Source organism: Platalea leucorodia (assembly GCF_965183815.1).
Source record: "Platalea leucorodia genome assembly, chromosome: 2".
NCBI lineage: Eukaryota > Metazoa > Chordata > Aves > Pelecaniformes > Threskiornithidae > Platalea > Platalea leucorodia.
In genome coordinates, this window is record NC_138824.1 from 83,474,861 (window position 1) to 83,498,957 (window position 24,097).

Consider the following 24,097-nt stretch of genomic DNA (forward strand, 5'->3'; position numbering starts at 1 on the left):
CGAGGCAGTGGACATCATCTCACGATCTATAAATGAGCAGTTTTTTTTTTTTTTTTTTTTTTTTTGTTTCCCATCTAAAGAGTTAACGGTGATTTCGGTGTGGTTTTTATTTCCCCTTCTACCCAGGCAGTGATTCGACTGTCCAGTAGGTGGCTGGCATTCGCCGGCGCTCGCCGGCGGCTCCCCCGGCATTGCCGCAATCATTTAAGCGAGCCTGCTCTCAGCATGGGAAGCAGGGGAAGAATTGACGTCCCGAAGATCCTGCCTATAGGATCCGAGCCGTCAGCGGAGCCCTGCTTTTTCCTCACTTTAAATCCAGCTGGAGAGTACAGGTGCTGAAAGCCGGGAGAGATTGGCAATGCAGCGTGACAGCAACTACCAAAAGTTCTTGCTTTTTGTAATTCCCTTGTTTCGGACTCGGTTCTGCTCGGCAGACCTGAAGCTGGGAATTTAACAAGCCTCATTTTGAAAATGCCTCCCATTCACTGGTCTTTGAATTTGATAAATGGCCTTCCAGAGCTCAGGAATACCTAACAGCAAGACAAGTCAACGAGGAAAAAGCAAGTTTCGGGATTCGAACTATGCTAAAAGATGTTCTCCTTTCACCTTATGGAAACAGTACTCTTGAGCAAGCTGCAGCTGCTTTTTGGTTTGTTTACTGTCAAGATGTGTCACAAAGTGATATGACTTTTAAACTCTTCTGACTGTTTAAAGCCAGCAAGCAGCAGCAAAATTAAAGCAAGAAGTTTACTTGAGGATTTTCAAAGAAAGCTGTCTTCTGAGAAGAGCAAGGTAGGACAATGGCATCTGGAGAATGCCTTCTGCTAGACCTAGAGGCAGATAACTTCATTCTCTACAACATCTCTGTCAACCAGAGTGCAAACCTCTCCCTCCTTGGTGACGACTGGTTCTACCCAGCGTTCCTCTACGCCATCCCCACCATCTACGGGATCATCATTTTGATAGGCCTTATTGGCAATATCACCTTGATTAAGATCTTCTGTACTGTGAAATCCATGAGAAATGTCCCTAATTTGTTCATCTCCAGTTTGGCTCTGGGAGACCTGCTGCTTTTAGTGACTTGTGTGCCTGTGGATGCCAGCAGGTACCTTGCTGACGAGTGGCTGTTCGGCAGAACTGGATGCAAACTTATCCCCTTCATACAGCTCACTTCTGTAGGGGTGTCGGTCTTTACTCTCACTGCGCTCTCGGCTGACAGGTAAGCTGGCTGCTGTAGCCTTGAAAAGAAGTCTGCATAATTGCGACTCCATAAAATGCATGATTATGAATGCGTATTTTCAGGTAACAAGTATCTTTTTAACCTAATGAGGGGAAAAAGAACAACTTCAGTTAATTTCTGGTGGTTATGAGCACGCAGCTTGAGGAGGATGCAGACTGAACACAGGATACTTTGTCTAGGCTAAACGAAATTTGTGCAGTTTAGCTAATAGTCTAGCTTAATTAAAAGAAAAACACGAGCAGATCAAGCTAAAGACCAGAGAGAGAAAATACCATTAATGAAGCTCTGTTAAAAGATAGCATGTTCATATTTGCCAAAAAGATAATTGATCCATATTTCATGAAGTGTGAAGGCACTGGAGCAGCAATTTAAAGTGCAGTTAGAATCAATTCTTTCTAGTGGCTTGCTTCCTTAAGGCTAATTACATGTGAGGCAATATTTCGTGAAATATTTTCCAAATGTTCAAATGAAGGTGCCTGAAGCCAGGCATCTCAGTTCACTATAGCCAGTATACTTCCCTTGATTAAACCATTTGTCCCTTATCCAGTCAAAACTGATTTGTGCTGTTGGTTCGGAAACTTTATCTTCCAATAATGTTTGGTAAAAATAACAAGTAATAGCTATGCTATTTTAGAACATGTGAAAACAAGTTTGACTTTAACAAATGATATGCTTCTAATAAGCCAGCTCTATTTTAGATTTCTATGAGGCTTTGGAAAACTGTCTCAGAGCATTCAGATTTAAATTCAAAAGACATTTTAATTTGTGTGTTATTTGGAAGGATGAAGCCTACCCTTCTGGAAAGGTTTTAAGTATTTATTAGACTGTTGGCTTTTATAGAAACTCCTATGTACGTCAGAGAGGCCAGGATGTTTTGTTTCTAATTTAGATGCTTCAGAAAGAGATTAAGGAATACATTGTCACCATGCTAAAGTTATAAAATCTCACAGAAGTACTAAGATTTCCAATGAGAAAAATTATTTCAGTTTTGTTTTGCTCAACAAAGACCTGGGGATTGTAGTTCTTGGTCACAAAGAAGTGAAACTAGGTTTGCTTTCGGTAGTCCCTTGCATGCCACTCTGTGTGTCTCCTCCTAACCACCTACTTTAAAACATCAGACTATTTTTGTTCAGTTTTCAAGGTAGTTCATAAACACATTTCAATATACAGTATGTGGCCTCAATGAAAGCAGATGACTCCATAATGTTTCAGAGACAGAACGGTCAATATGTTTATTAACTCCTTCACGTTGGTGTACATATAAAAATAGCATTGTTTGCCCCAATAGCAGATGACAAACAGGCCTACATGTAGACAAAATTCTTCTAGCAATTTGCTCTGAAAGAGTTGAGAGAATAGGAAAAGTGCACAAATCCTCTAGTAAAGGACCACCTATGTTTTCGTTCCTGAGTTTCATATGGTGGCTGGACCCCCGGCCTGCTCTGAGGAAAATGTTAGGAAAATAATAAGTATTTCTCCAGGAAACTCATCTTTCCAAAGCTGTAATGTAAGTTGTTTTAAAGAGTAGCAGGAAAAGAAAAATGCATCATGAAGAAGATTATGTTAGAGAGATTTGTTACTATCTGATCACGTGCCACATATAAAGTAAACATTGCAAGTGCTTTCACTGAGCAGCACATCAATAGCATTTTTTCCCTGAAGTGAGTGAACAGAACAGAAAACAGCAGCTGTGGTAAGCTTGGGGTTTGGTGACTTTAAATTCTCAGCTTCAGCTTTATCTGGATCCTATTAAACATCATGCTGGATTGGTAATCAAATGTTACCACAGTTTTCAATGCCACTTGGCTACAAGGGAGACAGGCATGCCTGTGGGAAAAGACTTTATGTTCCCATTTTTAAGGGTTCATTTTACCCTCTTCTAATGCATCTGCTGTCCACTGCAGAAGGAGATAATAACAAAACTTTTACATTTATTAGATCTATGAATCTTAAATGCTGTGCATTGAACCACAAATGGACCTTATCTATTTTGTGTACTGAAGTTTCTGTTTTGGTATATAACAACAGTGCTGGGATAATTTTGTTGTTACAAAATAATACAGTCTATATTTCGTCAGCTCACAGCCTGTTAGTCTATCTTTATTTTCTTAAAACTGTCACCCTGAACTCTAGGACGCATTATTAATCATGTCAGAATCATTAGGAAAATAAACTTAAAATGTGCAGGGAAAACTTCCAAGGTGAGAGTTGGCTGTGACCGGCATGGTGATGCCTGCCTGGGTCTGTGAAGGGACTGGCAGCCCAATACCCTGCTGTGGCCCCTGGGGCAGGGAGATGCTGAGACTGGCGCCTGGGGTGGTTTCATAGACAACCATTTCCGAGGTCAGACGTGGCATTGCACGAAGGTTGAGCAGCAGCTCAGCCCTGCAGGGAAACACCTGCAGAAGACAGGGGCATGGTGATGAGAGCAGGGTAACATGAGGACTCAGGAGTCCAGCAGGTAATGCTGCTCAGCTTTTGCTGTCAGAGGTGAGCAAGGTGTCCCCTAGTCCATGGAGAGAGATGCTTCCAGAGGAGACAGGATAAATCACCGTGTGAAGGATACCCAGCTCCCTCCTTGGGTATAGAGGAAACCTTGCTGTTTAGCACAGATTAGATGCCCATATTTGAGACAGCTAATGTTCAGTGATGTGAACCCTACCTGAGATGCTCACATGAGGAATGTGAATGTCCCTGTTCTCATGAATCCAAGCCATGGACCATGGCAGAGAAAAACCTCCTAAACCTTCTGCTGTGAATAGCATCACATGGCACTGTCTCCAAGGAAAGGGAGACTTGTCAGTGCACCACAGACCTTTTGTCTATAATTCATCTTCTGCAAAAAATAATAATAAAACCCCTTCAGTTCCCGTGTCCTTTGATTGACAAAAAGCAAGTGGGAAAAACTGCTCACATTACTGAAGGTGTTGTGCCTAGAGACACCTGGCATCTCTGGGATCAGAAATCTGCTGTGTAAAGAAAAGCATTGGAGTGTGAAACAACAGGGTCGTTTCCAAAGAGGTGGTCATCAAAACACGAGATGAAAGGCAGTGGGTAGGTGTGATGGGTAGATACAATACATGAGGGAGGGGTGAAACATGTATGCTACATGTTACAACAATGGTACAAATCATCTCATAGAATCATAGAATATCTCAAGTTGGAAGGGGCCCATAAGGATCATCAAGTCCAACTCCCTGTTCCTTGCAGGACTACCTAAAACTAAACCATATGACTAAGAGCGTTGTCTAGATGCTCCTTGAACTCTGACAGGTTTGGTGCCATGACCATATCCTTGGGGAGCTTGTTCCAGTGACCGACCACCCTGTCAGTGAAGAACCTTTTCCTAATGTCCAATCTGACCTTCCCCTGACGTAGCTTCATTCCATTTCCTTGTGTCCTATCGCTGTTCACCAGAGAGAGATCGGCACCTCCCTCTCCGCTGCCCCCCTTGAGGAAGTTGTAGACTGTGATGAGGTCCCCCCTCAGCCTTCTCTTCTCCAAGCTGAACAAGCCAAGTGACCTCAGCCACTTCTTTGTTGCTTTGGATCACCTTCTGAAGACAAGTGGTCCAGTTTTAATAGATTTTTGCACAGCCCACATCATGGGCACAAGGGTGTACCTTCCTGAGGTACAGTTCCATTCTCTCCATTCTTTTCCACGGTATTCTTTCCTTTTCCACTTTCCCATGTGTTAGGCAGGATTAATAATACCATTTCTATGATCTCCTGGTGCCAATCTCCACCATAGAGCACGTAAAGCTTCTCAGTGGTTTGACCCGCCAAGACCTAGTGGTTGTCCGGAGGACTGACTGCTCACTTGCAAACTTTTCTCAAGGAGAAACAGAGGGACAAACTGCTGATCTCAGCTTTTCCTGCAGTGGGAGCCTCCCAGCCTGCAAGGTGCTCTGCATGCGTATGGATGCAGATAAGCATGCCTGCATAGGTTTGGTTAGGTAGGGCATAGCCAAAGGATCCCCAGTTGCTTAGATTGGGTCTGTGTACAATCATGTGATTGTGTCAGGCTAAAGTTAAATTATTTGAGAGAGTGTGGGAGAAAGGGCAAAAAAGAGTTAACAATATTAGAACTTGATTTTCTGTGGGACTGCTCCACTGGCTGCAGGGAGGTTGCATCTGTCTAGCAGTGTTTGCAGGAGCTGTGGGAGCTGGCTGCAAAACCTGTTTTCCTGTGAGCTTGGCAAATTTGCAGAGCAACCAGGAGACGGTTAAGGCCTGTGGTGTGCTTACAGCCACCCTCCATGAGTGATAAGGCGCCAGGGCTGAGTATACAAGAGCAAGGAACCAAGCAGTCGATGCATGTGTATGCATGTTTGTGTGTTTTAGAAGAACTGTAAATGACGTTGGCAGGGGAAGGACATCTGTCTGCCCTGCTGCTCTGCTCTGTCGAGGCAGCGGATTTCTTCAGCCCATCCCAGCAAAGAGGGGGTTTGGATTTGCCCACTCGCCTGCCCTCCTCCTCCTTGGTGCAAGGGAAAGGGGTATAGAGGTGCCTGTGAGAGCAGTCACACCTGGGCCTCTAGCCCAGGCAGAAAAGCCAAGGCTGGCTCAGCAAGTGACAGCAAATTAAGGAAAATCTTTGCACAGCAAGAGGAAAAGCAGCTCATTTAATTGCCCTTGTCATGGGAAATGTCTTTATTTAATTGACTGTTTCTCCCATGACTGACAGGGTTTATACATTTGCATTTGAATTACCCAAGCTGTCAAGCACTGATCATACTTCCCCACTGTTTTGCTGACATTGTAAAAAATCGAAATGCCCTGGTGCTCATGCAGTGAAACCTTCCTGAAGTAATGCTGTTTTTACAAGCACACAGCAGAGTAAGTGTATAGCTTAATTAGAGTTTACGAGCAGCATCTTTACTTTAAGCACCTTGGTTTACGTGGATTTTAGTGCTGGAACATTGCAGCAATGCCTGCCAGCCAGAGCTGCCTGCTGGCCTGGGGTGGAAGGGAGTGACGGTGTAGTGAGACTCATGGGGTGACATTACCTGTGAGGTTAGGTGGCTTACCTTGGTAAGATCAGCTGCAGACAGCAGAAATTGCAGTCATATGGGAGACCTGAAATGAAGATGTTAACTTTGGAAATGTTGACCTCAGTGCTTAGATGCTGTCCCTTGCAGTGGGTCACAACCACAACTTTTGATGTTCCTCTGAACTCATATGACAGTTTGTTTATCTAAGAAAGAAAAAACTTCAAACAACCCTCTCTCCCAAAAAAACAGTGGTGGGAAGAGAGAAACAAATCCAGAATTTCTAGGAAGATACTTTTAAATATGCAAAAATCTTTGTTGAATGGACTTATGTCTTCTGTGATTTGGACGTCTTGAGCCCCTACTATTAATATTGCGTACAATACCAGAGGAGGAGTAATATCTACATGTCAGTTCATTTGTATTACTTTACAATCACTGGATTATGTCTCCACGAGAAGATTAGAAAGCCAAACTGGATTTCCATTGAGTTGATTTACAGTGACACTTTTTTTCCCAATACCATCAGTTGTAAAGTGTCAGGTCCATAGTGGTTATGAATTTATTCTGGGCCGTCTGGTCACAGCATTCATGAAATCTCTTCAGGTCAGTAAGGCACTATTTTGGGGCAATTTACTTGTACTGTAATTTACTGTGCAGCCTTGGGAAGGTCTTGAGAGGGTGGTGGAGAAAGCCACTCTCTGTGCTACCAAGACAGCCTCTAACGCAGTCAATGCGAGTTGGCAGCATGACACCTCCACGCGTACATTTTGGATCCACTGACATGATTTCAGCCACAACATCAGTCCTTCCAAGCCAGGGAAGAAAACCGGAGGAGTTTCGGACCCCAGCCCAAAGCCTTCCCTCCCACTGAAGCACCAGGCAGCCCCTCCTCAACCCTTGCCACTGGCATGGTGTCCCTGCCGCTGCTCTTCCTGTGCTGATGGCACAGGGTGCGTGCAGAGAGAGACATGCGTATCTCTTTCAGCTGATATACAGTCTTAGATCCTGTGTTGCTGGCCACTGTGTCGGTATAATACATACACTCATAACACCCTTGGTTTTAGCTCTCATTTCCTCAGCCCTTGCATCCGTCTGCACCAAGAGAAACAGATCAAACAGCACAAACTTTCTGAATATCTTGATTAGCCAGAGCAGATGGCCAAAACACAATAGATGCACTTCTATAACCAGGAACATCAGAGCTCCATTTATATCAGTGGGACTGGTGTGCAAATCTGAGGTTAGAGTCAGTGCTAATGTGCTGGAAACTGTCAATATTTAAGCAATCAAAAGGAAGAAAAGTTGGATTACCTATTGTTTACATTTCAGTAAAACCTAAAAACCCCAATCAGTTGTCATGGTCTCATGATACGAGGTGCTGTACACACCGTTAAGGAGAGCGCCTGGCTGCAGAGAATTTGCCGGCTGTGTGCCAGACTGAACGCGGTGGGCTGGGACGCCAGCATTGCTGCAGGGAGACGAGCCCACGGTGGTCCCGTCAGCTCAGGCGTTAGTACTTGCGCTCAGATTTGGACAACAGCCTGGCTGAAAAGAGTAGAAGGGAGTTGAGCTGAAAAAGGAGAAGCAGGCACAGCCTGTCCTGTGTGTGCAGTGAAACGTCCGGTAGCCGCTTTGCTCACAGACAGCCCTTGCAATAACCTGTTTTCCTGTTATTTTTGAAAAGAGACTCGAGCGCTAGCCCTGCTGAGTCCCCTTGCCTTGTTTCTCCCCAGTTCTGCACCCACGTGCCACCCCACCCCATACCACATAAGACACCAGAGATCCTGTCCAAGCTCCTGCTCATAGCAGGCTCTTCAGTTCACACCCACACCTCCTGCTGCATATGACCTCAGATGGAGCAGGGGATTTCGGTGTCCAGAAGACCAGCCTGTGCCCTGGGGCCGAAACTGAGGGTGGTGACGGGGCCCCTCGCAGTGGTGAGGCACCAAAAGGCAGCAAGTCAATTGCTATGCGGTAGCGAAAGGCAGAAAGCTGGACTCTCTTGCAGGAAACTCCCCTCCTGACGCCAGGCTAGGGATCAGTTTAACCAGAGTGCAGAAGACTGTGGAGCATCAAAGGGAGAAGCGTTGCCAGAGCTCTGCCCGTCCTGTCCTTGCCCACCCTCCGGCTATGGCCAGTCGCTGCAGCTCCATGGGGAGGCGAAACGGAAAACAGTACCACAACACCCTGAGAGGCAAAACCATTTCTTCACACCTGCAGATAGACCTGAAGCATGAAATTTAGTCCTGGATGTTCGAGTGACCTGGGAGAACTAGAGATGCAGATGGTGGGCCAGCACCAACTGCACCAGCCATCCAGTTCAGCAGCTCTTCTTGCCCCCACCCGTGCACAGAAGCTGCTGAATATCTCATAGCATTTGGATTAAAACAGAACTTTTCAGTGACACCAGGCAACTTTCTGACTAATCAGACCACAGGTGCATATATCACCCTGTCCCCCTCATGTCTGGCATCCTGTTATCCTCACTGCTTAGAAATTATGTCATATTTCAAATTGAAATTCGTCTGACCTCTAAGCACTGCATAATAATCTAACTAATAGCATGACTGAAAGGCTGAGAGAGCTGGGATTGATCAGCCTGGAGAAGAGAAGGCTCCAGGGACACCTTATTGTGACCTTTCAATACTTAAAGGGGCTTATAAGAAAGATGGAAAGAGACTTTTTACCAAGGCCTATAGTGACAGGACAAGGGGCAACTGTTTTAAACTGAAAGAGGATACGTTCGTATTGGACATGAGGAAGACATTTTTTATGATGAGGGTGGTGAGACACTGGAACAGGTTGCCCCGAGGTGTTATGGATGCCCCATCATTGGAATGTTCAAGGTGAGGTTGGACAAGGCTCCGAGCAACCTGATCTAGTGAAAGATGTCCCTGCCCACAGCAGGGGGGTTGGACAAGATGGTCTTTAAAGGTTCCCTCCAATGCAAACTATTCTGTGATTCTACGATAACAGAAGCCAAGGATAGCACTAGACTGTTCAGCCCCAACATGCAACTGAAAGTTCATATGGAGGTGGTGATCTTGTGACACCTATGTTTACTGAAACCACAGAAAGGACTTAAGCATCATATAACTGACTTAGATTTATACTTGCTAGCTCAGGTACTGATTACACTAAAGCCATGACATGGTGAGAATGGCACAGGATATCTCATTTTGTCACATGCAGAACAGACACTCCAATGTCTTCTCTTGGTCTCCTCTTTCCTTGAAAGATTCACCAATTTTTTGGCATAATCTGCTCACTTGAGTCCTAGATATACTATTTTATATGTGACTGAGTTAAAATGGCTTCTGTTAGACTGTGGCCATTTATCCCAATGACTCTACAATATTTTTACAGTCTGGTCAGCCACTGTGTCATCTGCAAACTTTCCCAGCAAAGGTTTAATATCCTGCTCAAGGCAGCTGATATATGCAATAAATAACACTGGAGCTAGAGCAGGTTCTCAGGACCCAAGCTAGAAATGGCTCCACGCACTGCTACCTTTTTACTTACATGTTTGAAGAACTGCTGGGGAGGCCATGGGGCTTTGGGTCCCCATCTAGCACGGCTCCACCTCTTCGGCCAGGACTGCTAATTTTAACCCTTGTCCCATGGGAGAGAGGCTGGGATTGCATGAGCATGGATAGGGGAGGGAGGACCATGAGTGCCCTGGCACACGCATGTACATATCTACATGCACAGTCACCCATGCCAATGTGCCCATGCAGGCTGCGCATCCCATGTACGCCAGCATGGCCCACACACCTTTTACATCACCTACAATGTTGTGACAAAATTAAAAAAATACTGAATCTGGCATGCATTAAACAAGACAGACATATAAATTATCATCTGTTAGTAGGATTAAGCTCTCCATTATTCTATCTACAGCTGGCCTTGGGCAATCCAAATTCTTGCAGTTTTCTCGGTCACGCCTGAGAAATCCACCAGCTTTCTGAACTTCACAACTTTGGAGCCACTTCTTGGGAATTTCTCCACTTTTTCAAAATTTGTAAAAAAATTAACACCAGTTGTTCCCAAACTGGTTCCTTTATTATTCCTAAGTGTAAATTACTCAGGTCTGCTGGTGTGAAAGTGTTTTGTGCTAGCAGATGTTGGCTCACATATACTTTAATACAGCTGACAAGTTTTCTGCTACTTCTATACCACTGCACACATGGTATAGATACCTCCTCCACATTTGATCTTAAAGAGAAATATCTAGTCATTGATTTTCACTTTGTCTCATCATTGTTCATATTTTCACCGTTTACGTGTATGCCTGACTTACTGATTTTTTTGTTCCTGATGTATTTAAAAATGCACATTTGTCTGTTACACAGTGACCTTTGATATTTTGTTGGCTCCTCCAGCTTCCCTTATCAGTCACCAACATTTTTAAACTCCGATATTTGCTTTTTTTCCCCATCTGTTTTATATCAGTTTTTTTAATTACTTCTTTGAGGTTTTAGCATGACTCTTCATTTTCTCTTATTCAGGGCAGCTTTTTGCCCTGCACAGTTTTTTCAGGGCAAGGTGGGGTAGACAAGGGAGGAGGCTGGGGGTTAGCTACTGACGTATTGTTAGCATGCCTCTTTTACATTTATGTTCCCAGTCAGTTGATCTGACAGCTGTTTTTAACTGTAGGAAACCTGCTTCTCTAAAGTTCCATATATACATATATATGGCTTTTTATTCTTTCCACAAAATTAAGATAAGCACACCATGGCTGCTATAGCTTAAGGAACTGCTAATTTTTAGGTCAATGATGAACTGTTCTTTCTCTGTCAGAACAAGGTACAATATTGATTTATTGCACATCACAGGCAGGACTTTTTGGGTTGAGAAACTGCCATTTTTAGAAACTCCAATGAATTTCTATAACTGGCTCTGTGGGATATCCAGCAATTATGCCACATGTTTAGGTTACCCAGTGATGTTGTTTTTATGCACCAAAGGTGGTGCTTTCAGGAGAAATTAAGCTGATTCTGTAGTGAGATGAGGGGTCTGTGTCTGAAGCCCCAGCTTTAGTTGCCCTGGTAAGAGTTCAATCTACCGGTGTGCCAAGCCCCTGGTTCCACGCCATTGACAACCTTGATGACTTGGGCTGAGACAGCAAAGCCTTGGATGGAAAGCGTCATCAGGGCTTGCTCCTTCCCATGCCCCGTGGCCTGGGTGCCAGCACCTTCCTTCCCAGCTCAGCTCCAGATGCACACTGCATTGCAACCCCGGCACCAGCAAGCTGCTCCACCAGGCTGTGATCCGGCATCACGTAGCGTGAGCACGGGCACATCCATCTGCCTGTACTGGGTGCTGAGCACATAGAAAGGTGCACAGTGATTAGCTGGTGCCGAGGCACTGGGGTATTGGCTGTGCGGGGGAACTCATTGGTTTTGAAGTCAAAGGATGTTTTTAAATTAATGGGTCCCCGTCCTCCTTCAGACGGCAGGTCTCACATCCAGTTGCAAGGACCGTGGCAAACTGAGAGGCTGGCCCCACTGAAATCTTTGATTTGGGATCAGGCTTTCATTCAGAGACTTGGCTGAAGATCACCTACAGGGAACAAGCACCCTGGGTGCAATGGGAGTCTTTCTAGTAAGGAAAGCACCATCCATGGGACTCCCACTATTTCCTGCGGTAACCTTTACATCTATTGTTTTCCATACGTATAGTTAATTTCTGAAATATTTTATGCTCTAGATGGTCATGGTTAGGAATAGCACAGTCACTATCAAAAGGTTACTGTTTAAGATCTCTTTCCCCAATATGTGTTACGCAGTGCCACGGTCTCTAAAACACTCTGTCTCAATTTTGACCTTAGTCATCCCCGGACTGAAATTCCCATTCATCCAGGTTCCACGATGATGTAGCAGTATGCAGGTATACAGACTGAAATTTGAACATGTGCTTCAAAAAGTGAGAACTATGCCACTTCCATCAATGCCTCCTTTTTCTTTCCATTTATATGTTAATTAATAAAAAGAGAGAGAAAGTAGGCAGTACCTGCCAATGTATGTAAGATTAGCCCATTAGAGATGTCTTTGTGCCCATACGCCATTTACTAAACTAAAGATGTTAATAACAGATGTTCACTCAAGAATCGTGCATAATAATGATAATCTTAACTAAGTATGCGGAAAGCAGATAGACCCAGAATACACTGTTGGAGTGTGTTGATGGGTTAGACAGTGTAGCAATTTTGTGGATTTATTGAATTATTTGTCTTTAGAGCTATAAATATTCATAACATTCATGGTGGAAACAACAAAGAAAGTTTGGGGCATTGCATTTCTCATAAATTTATTCTTAGTAAGACTTTTTCTTTATTTTCCAAGCAGACCTTCACACTCAACAAGGCTACACGTTTCATTTATGCAGTCTTTGCATAGCATCAACTTTTTCTCTGTTGCTTGAGGCTTATTGCATGGTAATTGAGCCAGTCCTTCATATTATGTGGGCAAAACAATAATGTGATACTAGTAGAACATAATTAGAAAATTTTAATGAGAAGATTTTCATTCAGTCTCTTCATGGGCCAAGACCAAATCAATGTGCGCACATTAAGCTTATAAATGGGAGCAGATGACTGGGGATCAGAGGAACTGTGAATTGCACATCTTTTCTCCCTTTTTCAGTTACAGGTGCGAACAGAAGAAATATGGGGACGTGCTGACCAAGAGGCAGTTCTTTCGTCATTACAATAGGAAGTGGTTGCAATTTCAGGAGCTCATTTTCTAGAGCTGGGAAGAACTCAGCGTTTTCACTTCACAGTAATTTACATGACTATTTTTGTAAGATATCAGTCCATTCCAACTAATCCCTGCTTTTTTATTTAAGTTTCAGGTTCGCATTAGCCCAACATCTGAAAATAGAGCTCAGTTTAAACAGATTCAAATGTTTGTAAGTGGATTTCTCACTTCAGAGAAAAAACAGAAAGCAGCAATATGGCAAATCTTTCCACCAGCCTGATGCAGTCTAAACAGTGGGGTTGGTAATGAAGCAAGGGTGGGCAAGCCTTCTGAAATTTTGTTTGAACAGGTCTTAATGCACTTGTTTTTTTAAACCATTATATAAATTCAGGAGTGGGGCCCAGGATCGTTTTATGTAAACAATGTAAGACATAGTAATGGATGATACTATTTAGAGGAAACTTTCCTTTACTCTAAAGTACTCTTTCAAATTTATTTTGGAGGGGCAGTGTCCCGTTTCCCTGTAGGAAGGACGGGGAGGATTTTTTTTCTCTTTGTGTATTTCTTGCAAGCATGAGGTTCAGCTGCCGGAAGATAGGAATGCTTGGAAGGACTGTGATAAAAAAGGGCAGTACTCTGTGGCAGAGTCTATTATTTCAGCCATTTTCTCTTGCCACACTCCTCCTGCTGAAAAAAGTAAGGGAGAAAGATTTTTGAAAGCAACTTAGTGCCTCTTATTAAGTGGAATTCAACAGATGAGGGGGATGTAGTGGCCAGCACATAGCTGCCTTACAATCCTTGCTGTCCTGGTCACCAGGAACACCTCCGACAGCCACCTACCTGTGTGACCAGCCACCTTTGCTGCCATGAGGGAGGGGTGTTTCTTTGCCATTGCCACTGGCAGCAACTGCAGTTATTACAGAGGACACAAATTATTTTGGCTGAAATTAAGAGCTACTGACCTACCACTTGTAAAGACACTAAAGAAGGTGGTATCTCCCAGCTTAAAAAAGCATGTCTCTTTTTTTGCACCCCATACCTACTAGATATACAGTGAGGGCTGTTGTGTGGGCCAACTATATTAGCTTTAATTGCTGACATAAGGGAAGGGGGAAAGGTATTAATACAAAGCAATCATAGAAGAGGGAAGCAAGCTAAGGCTGCCTACAGCACCAGCTTCCCCACACAGCATAAAGTTATGCTCCATAATAAAACAAAAACCAGACAGTGAGATGTATGGAGCTAAATCAGTTTACAATCCAAGGGAAACATCTGATTTTCCTCCCATGCTTTAATTGTTTTAATTTAATTTTTGTGGCTGTTGTAGCAGGCACAAGTAAGTGGATGAAGGTGACAGGAAAAAAACATGAGGGATGCACTGGAGCTGCTGCCTTAGGGATAAGGTCCTTTCTTCCCCATTGTGAGAGCAAAATTGCAACCCTTCATATCTCTATGCTTAGGAACGTATAGGCAATATGGCTTTGAGAGCAAAATCTGTTTATACTTCAGCTGATTTGTATTTTCTTGGCTCAGCTGAGGACCACAAAGATGGCTAAAATATTTTGCACCAGCAGAAAAGCTTCATCTAGGAAATTTTGACATCCATTATTTTGATCTGTGTCTTTGAAGAGTATATCTGTAACTGTCATTTTCATGATAAAGCTACTTCTGTGTTTATATATGAAGTTGCAGCTTTGGTACTAAGTGTACGGTATTAACCAATGTTTGCATAGTCACAGTTTAAGAGTACATTAGGTGGTGTTATTGTTAGTTACATTATTATTAACACAAGGATAATGACATAGTTTTCCAGTTTCCCTGGCATATTAACCTCAGTGGAAAAGGTATTTACCACAGAAAAACCTTGTGTGTCACATTTTCGCGGTTTATGTTCATTTCAGTAGTTTCAATTGTGAGAAACAACTATTCAATGAGCATGGCAGAGATCCTAAGAGATGTCTATAAGACATTTTCCATGATTCAATGGAGAGGCACACACTCTGTGGGTTCCTTCCAATCCCTAACGAATTTTGGGGATGAGGTTAAGAAGTGATCGTGCATTATATGTTACTGGATTCTGGCATTCTGGGTTGAAGCAACCCTCTCACCAGGCTCATCTTGGAGGCCTGGAGACTGACCTGGAGAAGAGGGACGGCACCACCGTGGCCAGTGGAGGGGAGGATTGCCCTACAGGGTGAATCCTCATGAGCTATGATTATATTAATTGCTCTTAAGATAGCCCTATGTGCAATTTCTTTGTGCGGGCTTCTTTGAACAAGACTGTGAGACACAAAGATGACTGGCATCCATCCTGGCCGGAAGGTCATTGGTAGCTGCTGTGCACAAGGCAGGTTGCTGCTTCACAAGCACAGTGGGAACAAAGAAGTTCAAAGACTGAGCAGTAGTAAAGGTCAGCATCTCTTTCATATTTCCTACCAGATCGGCAACCCAGTCATTTTCATCTGGGTTGACAACTGGAGAGAGATTGGAGTTGACACAAGTTCTTGACTGTAACATTTTTTATTCAACTGAATCTTCAGAAGGCATATTTTTCTTTTTAAGTTTTGGCCTTTGTTGTAGGACATGAATCATACCTCTGGTTTTTAATCTTTTCCAAAAATTTCTTTAAAAGCAGGTTAGGAAAGGAGTTCAGCTGGAAAAAAAAGTCATATCAAACAATAATTAGAGACTGAAGGTGAGAGCAAGCAGAGGTGATAAATACAGGGCCATGTCTGGATCTACTGCAGACAAGCTGAGCATGCAACGTGACATGTACTCTCAGGGCCTGTGTTACTGCATGGGTTGAAAATAATGCTGTTGTAAGACCTTTGCATGAGGGCTCACTCGGCTGGCCACCTCAGTCCATGGCACCACTGAGGTATATATTCATCAATCTACCCTTCAAAGTGGATTGGACTATTCAAATGCTGGATGTTAAGTATGGGAAAGTTACGTGCCTGAGGCTAACTCATTGAAAAAGAAGTTGCAGAGGACAAAGCTGTGGAAAGCTTGAAATACTATTTGACACACAAGCTGGAAATACAGATGCTGAAAAACAGGACCAGATGCTGCTCAAATCCAGTCTACCTTGCTGAAGTTCTTCAGAAATTTCAAATAAATTATAAAATCTAGGATTGACCCTATCAGGACAGTGATGTGGAAAAGTAAAGGAGGGAAGGAGTTTCTGAGTCCCGCTCAGAAACCAACCGGGAGGCGCAGCTTTTTCACCCCCTGAGCACCGACCACAGGTACATCTTCCAGCGGTCTCCCAGCCCAAGCCCCAGCCCGGGGATCCGATCGCGCACGTGTGCCCTGCCTTACCCTTAAACAGAGCAGCCCCTGCAGCTGCTGTCCAGAACCCAAGCTGGCATGGGAGAGTAGAGCTGCTGAGATGCAAGCTGAGGAGAGACCCATCAACGCATCGGCAAGGTGACTGGAAATGGAGACTCCCACCAGATCAATACTGATCAATTAAGCGTTACTACTGAGAGGATAACACAGATTACTGAAGATTTTTGAATCAGTTAGCCCACCATCAAAGAAGTCGTGCAGATAGTCAGCAAATAATTTGATTCAATTGTCAGGCTCTTAAGAAAATGTCTACCTGTGTTCCCGCATCTGAGAACTTACGTTTTCAACAACTATTTTCTAGCTTTGTTTTTTCTGTTTTATCTTTTTGTGCTTTCGACCTTATGATTTGGGTCTTCACTGAGCCCCTTGCAAGAAAATCATCTCTCAGATCTTCTTTCGTATCTGCTGTAGCAGGCTTTAAAAAATAAACTAAATGCCTCATAATCAGTGCCAGCATTCTTAGCCATTTCTAGTTATGTTCTTTCAAAATTATAGTTTGGAATGCCATCTCTAGTTAAAATGTACTAATAAGTTAAAATGGATTAATTTTCTGACTCTCCCTACTCCCTAAAACAGAATCTCTCTTTCTCTGCATTCTTCAATTCATTCATGTTACTGGAAATTAATCCTGGAAAATATTCTCTCAGCTGGCTATATTGTGTAAGAAAATCCCTGAAATAATTATGCTAACATGCCATGTTGATAAGTGTACAATAAGCACCTGCTGAAATACCTTTGAATTAACTAAATTTATTAATACCTTGATATGTAATTAATTTCTTTTTGCATTTATCTTCCCTAGGGTTTACTGAAGATGTTCAGTTAGCTAGTGTTTCTGTCAGTAATCTATAGCTGATGAATCAGACTATAAATTGAGCTATTTCAGCTACATTGTTTTAGTAATCTGCCTAGCTCTTCCCTTTTATTACTGCAATAGTCGTAACATCATATTTAAGTGCTGTGATTTTCTTCACCTGAGATGACGATCTTGTACTGGAAGATTGTGCTTTGTAGCAGGACACCACTCAATCCCCAGCTTCAGAGTGCAAGTTAAAGAGGTGTTAAGCAAGCCTGAAAAATACTGTGTCTGGCTTCTGCAGCTGTATAGTGGGAATAAAGGGGAGCTGGAGAGCTTGGAGAATAAGTGGTTAAACAGAAGACTATTGAGCAAGGTGTTTGCAGTGCATTAAAGAAAACATCATCTACACAAGATACCTGTGGGATTATATGAAGAAACATCTGCAAATGACAAGATGTCCAGATACAGTCTTTATAAAAATAAATATAAATAATTGTAAATGTAAGTATGTGTGTACTTATGTAGACATGTATATACATGCATATATATAAAATATATGCATATAAATATATGTGTATGTGTATAAAATACACACACACAGATGTACACACATATACGCATACATATGTACATAGAAGGAAAGGGTAGGCTTGCTGAACAGGGTATTGCTTATAACTAGAAGCTGACTGTGTCCTTGTAACTGCAAATAAGGCAGTTATCCAGTTAAAACAGTACAGGACTGATAGAGTCCTCTCTGAAATGCTGAGCTTTAGGATAACGCAGGCTACAGTATGTAGGGAATCAATCGCATATATGAAGTGTCCCTGGTTTGGGCTGCCGGGCGGATGGACCCTGCTGCGTGCTCCCTGCTCTCAGACAGGGCGTTATTCTTGCTACCTCCGCTCCTGCCCCAGTGGCAATGCGGCTGGCTGAAAGAGCCGTGATCCTGGTAGGAGATTAGAAACGAACTCTGGAGCAGCCACATGGGAAAGGGGGATGTAGCCTGCCATGCCAAGACCCAGGCACCCATCAATCCCCAGAAAGCTGACAGCGACCAAGGGACCAAATGGGCCATGGGCAGTGTGAGGTAGATCCTGGAAAAAACATCCAACAGATTGTAATTGTTATGATAATGATCCTAAATAGTAACTTATGAAACCTGTAGATAGTCCTTCCTAATTATCTTTTATTTTTCTACTGTGTTCCTTATACGCATTTGTGAATTGTGATTTACTTGGAGTATACACTCCTGCCAGAGCAGGGCTCCAGCAGATATGAAGCTCTTCTCTTTTCTGGTCCTCTCATTACACACATCAGGTTCAAATAAGTTTGCTTCTTTCATTTTCTTGGATTCTAAAGTACAATTTTCTGAAAGGCTGAAATCATAAAAGACAAAATTGCAAATCAAAAAAAGTCTTCTACACATCTAGCATAGCAAACAATAATATTTTTTTTCTTCAAGAAAGTCAGCAGCTCTGGCTACTTAGCCTGGATGCATTGAGTTATGGACAACTCTTAATTGCCAGCTACACCACCAAATAGCAATTAAAGCAGGCAACATGCTCTTTGTAGCTTGAGAAAACATAAGATTTGGCTTGCAGGAGGCCAGCGTACTCACAGCTCAAAATGAAACGTAGCAAAATCTCAATCCAGTTTCTTTTGGCACTATTCTGTGAAGGGGTGTAAACTGCTGTATGCTTTTGAAGAGAAATCTGTGATTGCACTTCCTATCTTAATGCTATTTGGATACATATATATTAATGTCAGGCAGCACCGTGCTTTGTTGGGTCTATTACAAATTAAATGAACTCAGAATCAATACACATGAAAAAGAATGGACCCATAACAGGTGGCTCTGGTTTAAAATGAAAAATCTGTTGAAAACATCAAAATTTAAAATACCAGAAAAAAATTCACAGTCTTGAGTAAAGAAAGATTTTGTCTTGGATTTTTTTCTAAATAGAAGGGACAAGTAAAAATACAATGTCTGAGTGTCGTGGTCAATAAATTCTTTCTTTTTATTTTTTTTTAGGTATAAAGCTATAGTAAGGCCAATGGAAATCCAAGCATCCCATGCACTGATGAAGATTTGTGTGAGAGCTGCTATAATTTGGATTGTATCCATGTTGCTTGCCATCCCTGAAGCAGTGTTTTCAGATCTGCACCCTTTCCATGACAAAGGGACTAATAAAACCTTCGTCAGCTGTGCTCCTTACCCACATTCTGATGGGCTGCATCCCAAAATTCACTCAATGGCATCATTTCTGATCTTTTATGTCATTCCCCTATCTGTCATTTCAGTATATTATTATTTCATTGCTAAGAATTTGATCCGGAGCGCTTACAACATCCCCGTGGAAGGAAACGTGCATGTGAGGAAACAGGTAGAGAGACTTGACTTTCTTCAAAAATCCACATTCCCTGTGAATCTGGGAGTAAAGAGTGCGCATTCAGGCAAATATACACTGAAGCAGACTGCACCTGTTGTGCTAATTTTAATAGATTAAGTGGTCTAAAAGAATTTAAATTGTTGAAACAAGCCATGGCACAGCACTAAACAGTTAAAGCATCTTCTCGTGTTTCTAAGTTCAGAGACTTTGGCAGGGTGGTTGCCATGGCAAACACAGCAGGAGACCCATGCCAAAGCCTGGGAAGATATTGACTAGGATGCAGGGAAAGAGGCAGATGTGGGGACAGTGCTTGGAGATTGAAGCTGAGGAGTGACACAGCAGAAAATCAAAACTTCTAAGTTGCTTTGTCAGAGAGAGGACCTTGGATAAAGCCTTGCTCCGCGAAGCGGTCCCTCTTCACGCAGAGGGAAATGCTGGCTCTGTAATTTGGTCCCTAGGACTGAAAAGCAAATGGGAGACAGCAATGGGGGAGTGGAGGTGGGGGAAGCCCCTTCTGCAAGGGCCCCCCAGGGTCAGGAGCACCAGTCGGTCAGGGTGGGAGGTGCACGGCTGCTCTGCAAGAGAGGCGATGCCTCCTGCGCTCACCATGGCTCCAGCTCCTGTCCACTGGTTCTGTGCCACATTAAGAAACCAGTACAGGCTAGAGAGGGACTGGGGGACTGGAGACCAGAGGATGATGGTGGTGGGCACAGGGTCCCCAGGAAGGAGGACAGAGCAGGACAGTGTGGGGTCCTCACAGATGTGCTGAAGTTACGTGCCTTGTGCATGGTGTGATCTTTGCAGTGGGGAATCTCCGGAGGAGAGTCCTGGCTTCTTCCCTTATACCCTTTGGTCATTATAATTGTCCTTCTAAAAATGCCTCTTTTGCTAGGGTCTCTGGAGGGGAGTGGTGTTGGACAGAGTAACTTGTCCACCTGTTATTTGCCCTCTAATAAGCCAGACTGGTCATTCTTCTTCTGGTCCAATAACTGATAGCCTCAGGTTTCACCTTAAGACAGTCTTTGATTTATATAAGCACGCCATGCAGTCTTTTAACTTCCCTTTGTACCCTTGAAAGCAGACTTACTTTTGTTACTGTCACTCATGAGTGGGGGTTTTTATAAAACTTCCCAAACTGTCCCACCACAGAGCTCACGGTCAGGCTGGCTCAGCTGGGACCCATGTATTCCAAGTGAGTCTCATGCTCTAGTTGAAAATGTGTGGCTGAAAATGTGCGAGTCCTGAACCAAGTGAGGGGATTTAGCCAGGATTTGGCCAACCTAACTCCAGCCTTTCAGCTGGAGACTGTTTTCTTTTGACTGCTCCTGTTGTAAGCAACTGGAGAGAAAAAGAGTATTCTCCAGGGTTAAATCCAAATCCTGCACGAGCAACTGGGTATTTCGGCTCACTGCTTAAATTTGAATGCATCTGAGCCTTACACTGTCCAAGTAAGAAAGCAACAGCAGGGTAACTTGTTTCTAAACAACTTATTTAACTTGATGTATTTACCTTATTTACCTTACCTCTTCCTTTCAACTGAGCTGTGCTTCAACCTAAGCTAAACTGACACAAGCCCTTCTTCAGCTGAACAAATGTTCATATAATTGCACCCAGCTGACATCTGCACCTTAGGCTGACCTAACGTAGTCATCTCACATAGCCTTCAGGTGCTAAGGTGAAACAGCAGGGCTGGAAAGTTGTGTTTTCTGCCCGCTAAATGATGTGCGATCCCTGAAATCCTTATCCTTTTCCCCTTCTGAATGTGTGTAAATCTTTCTCCCCTGCAGGCCATTTTTCTGCTGATTCGATGACTGTTTTGATTAGTGACAATAAAGTGAGTAGTAAAAGCAGCCCTTTCCCCCTTTGGTTTTGGGGAGAGAACTCTAAAGAAAGCAAAAGGCCAGGCTGCAGTCTAGCACCGTCAGTCCATCATTCCCGTCCTGTAGTGCATTCAGGAGCTATAGGTCTCCATCTGAGATAACTGGTATTGATTTCTTTATTGCGTTGCTTCCTTTCTTTATAGTGCAGATGTGGCCTCAATAGCCCTATATCAAATTAAGCATACATTTAAAAAGAATATATGGTTTAGCCAAGGAGAGCCCTTTCTCAAAGGATTTAATTTTCAGCCTGCTCACTGGAGACATTATCATCTGGTACATGTCAATCCTTTCTAAGCTCACTGGCTGATTTTCAGTCAGTGTTGTTAAAGGAGCAAAAAATAAAGTCAAAATGGGCTTGTCGGGTCTCTCCTGCCTACTCCTTGCTTGCAGCTGTCCTGAGAAAAGATCAGCCTGTGTGAGCTGCTCAGTTTCGATTTACCTGTGCAGCTCAGAAGGGGAGTGAGGATGGGGAAGTGTCCTGGGAGCCTGGTCAGGCACCATGGCCACACCAGGGCAAAAGCAAGGGCAGCAGGGCAAGGGGAGGTTTCGGGCCATTCAGGTCATACTCAGATACTGGGAGCGGGTGGCAACAAATTCCCTAGGAGTGCCTGGGAAGGGGTGCGGGCACTACCAGAGAGGAGAACATTACAAAGCCCTGAAAAGTCAGCAATGTCACACTTTGCACGCCTGCAAACTTCTGGCTGCTCAACCTCTCTAAGGGAGCAGGGTATTTCAGCAGGTCTTTCTGGACAACTCTGTCTGTCCTCTCCTTTTGGGTGACCTCCATCATGGCTGTTGCCTTTGTTAGGCAGAAAGATGTGTTTTTCAGTGGCATTGTTATCTTAGTGTGCAGCACTGGTGGACAAAAGACAAGGTACGGTTTACCTCAGCTCACCTTGGTTAGAGCAATACGTTTGGGTTGACTCCAAGGCTGTACACGTAAGTAAAACAAAAGTGTGGCTTGTCTGCATGAAGGTTATACTCTGTGCTAGCTGACATTGTAAAAGCACCTTTCCCTGACAAAGCTCAAATTATGCTAAGAGAGGTGGTCATCCATCTATTCACCCCATACTGCCTTCTCCTCGTGGCCCCAGCTCTTTCAGATGAAGTATCCACCTCGCCACTGCCTTGGTGTTTCTCTAAATACAGAATTTCATCCCTTGGTGTCTCTGGCTCCTTCGGCTTCTGAGGGCTTCTTCTGTTCTCTAAGGGCCGTCAGCTGTTGGCAGCACTTTTGTATACATATACCACATGGCCCGAAGGCAGAAAGTCCTGCCTCTTGGCTCTGTGAAATATCCCAGACCGCTACCCCATAATTAATAGTTATAATAATAATAGTAATAATAATAAGTTAATATATATAAATTGCATAAGATCATCTATATATTATGTGCGGGTAACTAATGCAGATGTCCACACTTTTGTTGCCTGAGCTGGGATTTTACAAAGTGACAAACCATTGGAGTTTTATCTCTAAACAGGAAAGGAAAGACTACTCCCTTATGTAATAAATTTTCAGAATTATTTGTTTTTAGGGGAAGGGGATTGAGGAGACACAAGGAGGGATCTTGACTGTATGTTCACCTGAGGTCCAGGTTGCCCTGCTCTGGCTGTGCTGCCTGTCACGCGCTGGCCCCAAAGCTGCAGCACCGGGCAAAATAGTTAGCTATTGGTCTGAGCTAGAATAGCTGCTAATCTGCATTTCTCTTTCTTCTTCCAGATTGAATCCCGTAAACGCCTGGCCAGGACAGTACTGGTCTTTGTGTGCCTCTTTGCCTTCTGCTGGCTTCCCACTCACATCGTCTATTTATACCGGTCCTATCACTACTCAGAGGTGGACACCTCAGTGCTGCATTTCATTGCCAGCATCTGCGCTCGGATCCTGGCATTCACTAACTCTTGTGTCAACCCGTTTGCTCTCTACTTGCTCAGCAAAAGCTTTCGGAAGCAGTTCAACAACCAGCTGTTCTGCTGCAGAGCTCGCCTCCTCATCCGGTCCCAGAGCATGGCCAGGAGCACCACACGAATGACCTCCCTCAAGAGCACCAACCATTCCCTGGCCACCTTCAGCCTTATCAACGGCAACCACGTCTGCCATGAAGGCTACGTCTAAAGGGCACAGTCATGGACTGCTGCATCACATACCTAGCACGGCTGCTTCATTTTCCTCCATGGGGATGGTGCACACACATGCATGCACGCACGCATGCATGCATGCACGCGTGCATGCGAGGAAGTCTGATGAGAACTCGGAGGACCTTGAAGCATCCAACATTTCATCGTGGGCTGAGGCATGTCTGGAGCAGCAAATCATTGAGCACCACCCCACCGGAGCTCCCTGGGAAGAGCTGCGTTGCTTCAAGACCCGCTGCTTTTACTGAGAGCAAAGTGAGCTTCTTAAGATCAAATGTAGTTTGGCTCTGCAGGTTCTTCATCACTTTCTGCTCAATCCCGAACTCGGGCAGACTTACAGCAGTGACAAAGACCATACCAGGTGCACAAAATTTGTCAGAACAGTTGCATCCAGCAGTTCATGGTATAATATATTTTGACATCAAAATAAATCCATTTAAATAAGGTAATTACTTTCACAAAGGAGTTCAGTGTAGGTCATTTACAGACTTCTCAAGTATTTATTAATGTTCTGAGTACAGTATTAATTCATGGTATAAAAGCTATCAAGAGTTTACTGGGGCATGTCAGTGACCCCGTCTGAAATGAGCAGTATCTTGCACCACATCAATGT

The 24,097-nt window shown here is 43.7% G+C and overlaps 1 protein-coding gene across 1 annotated transcript; it reads left to right on the forward strand.

Moving 5' to 3' along the window:
- Positions 1–800: 800 nt before the first annotated feature.
- GRPR (gastrin releasing peptide receptor) lies at positions 801–23,464 on the forward strand (the record flags this gene model as incomplete). The annotated part of the gene is made up of 3 exons (XM_082333367.1): positions 801–1,219; positions 19,114–19,465; positions 23,072–23,464. The coding sequence occupies 3 exons, from the start codon at positions 801–803 to the stop codon at positions 23,462–23,464; spliced, it is 1,164 nt and encodes a 387-aa protein (XP_082189493.1).
- Positions 23,465–24,097: the final 633 nt, after the last annotated feature.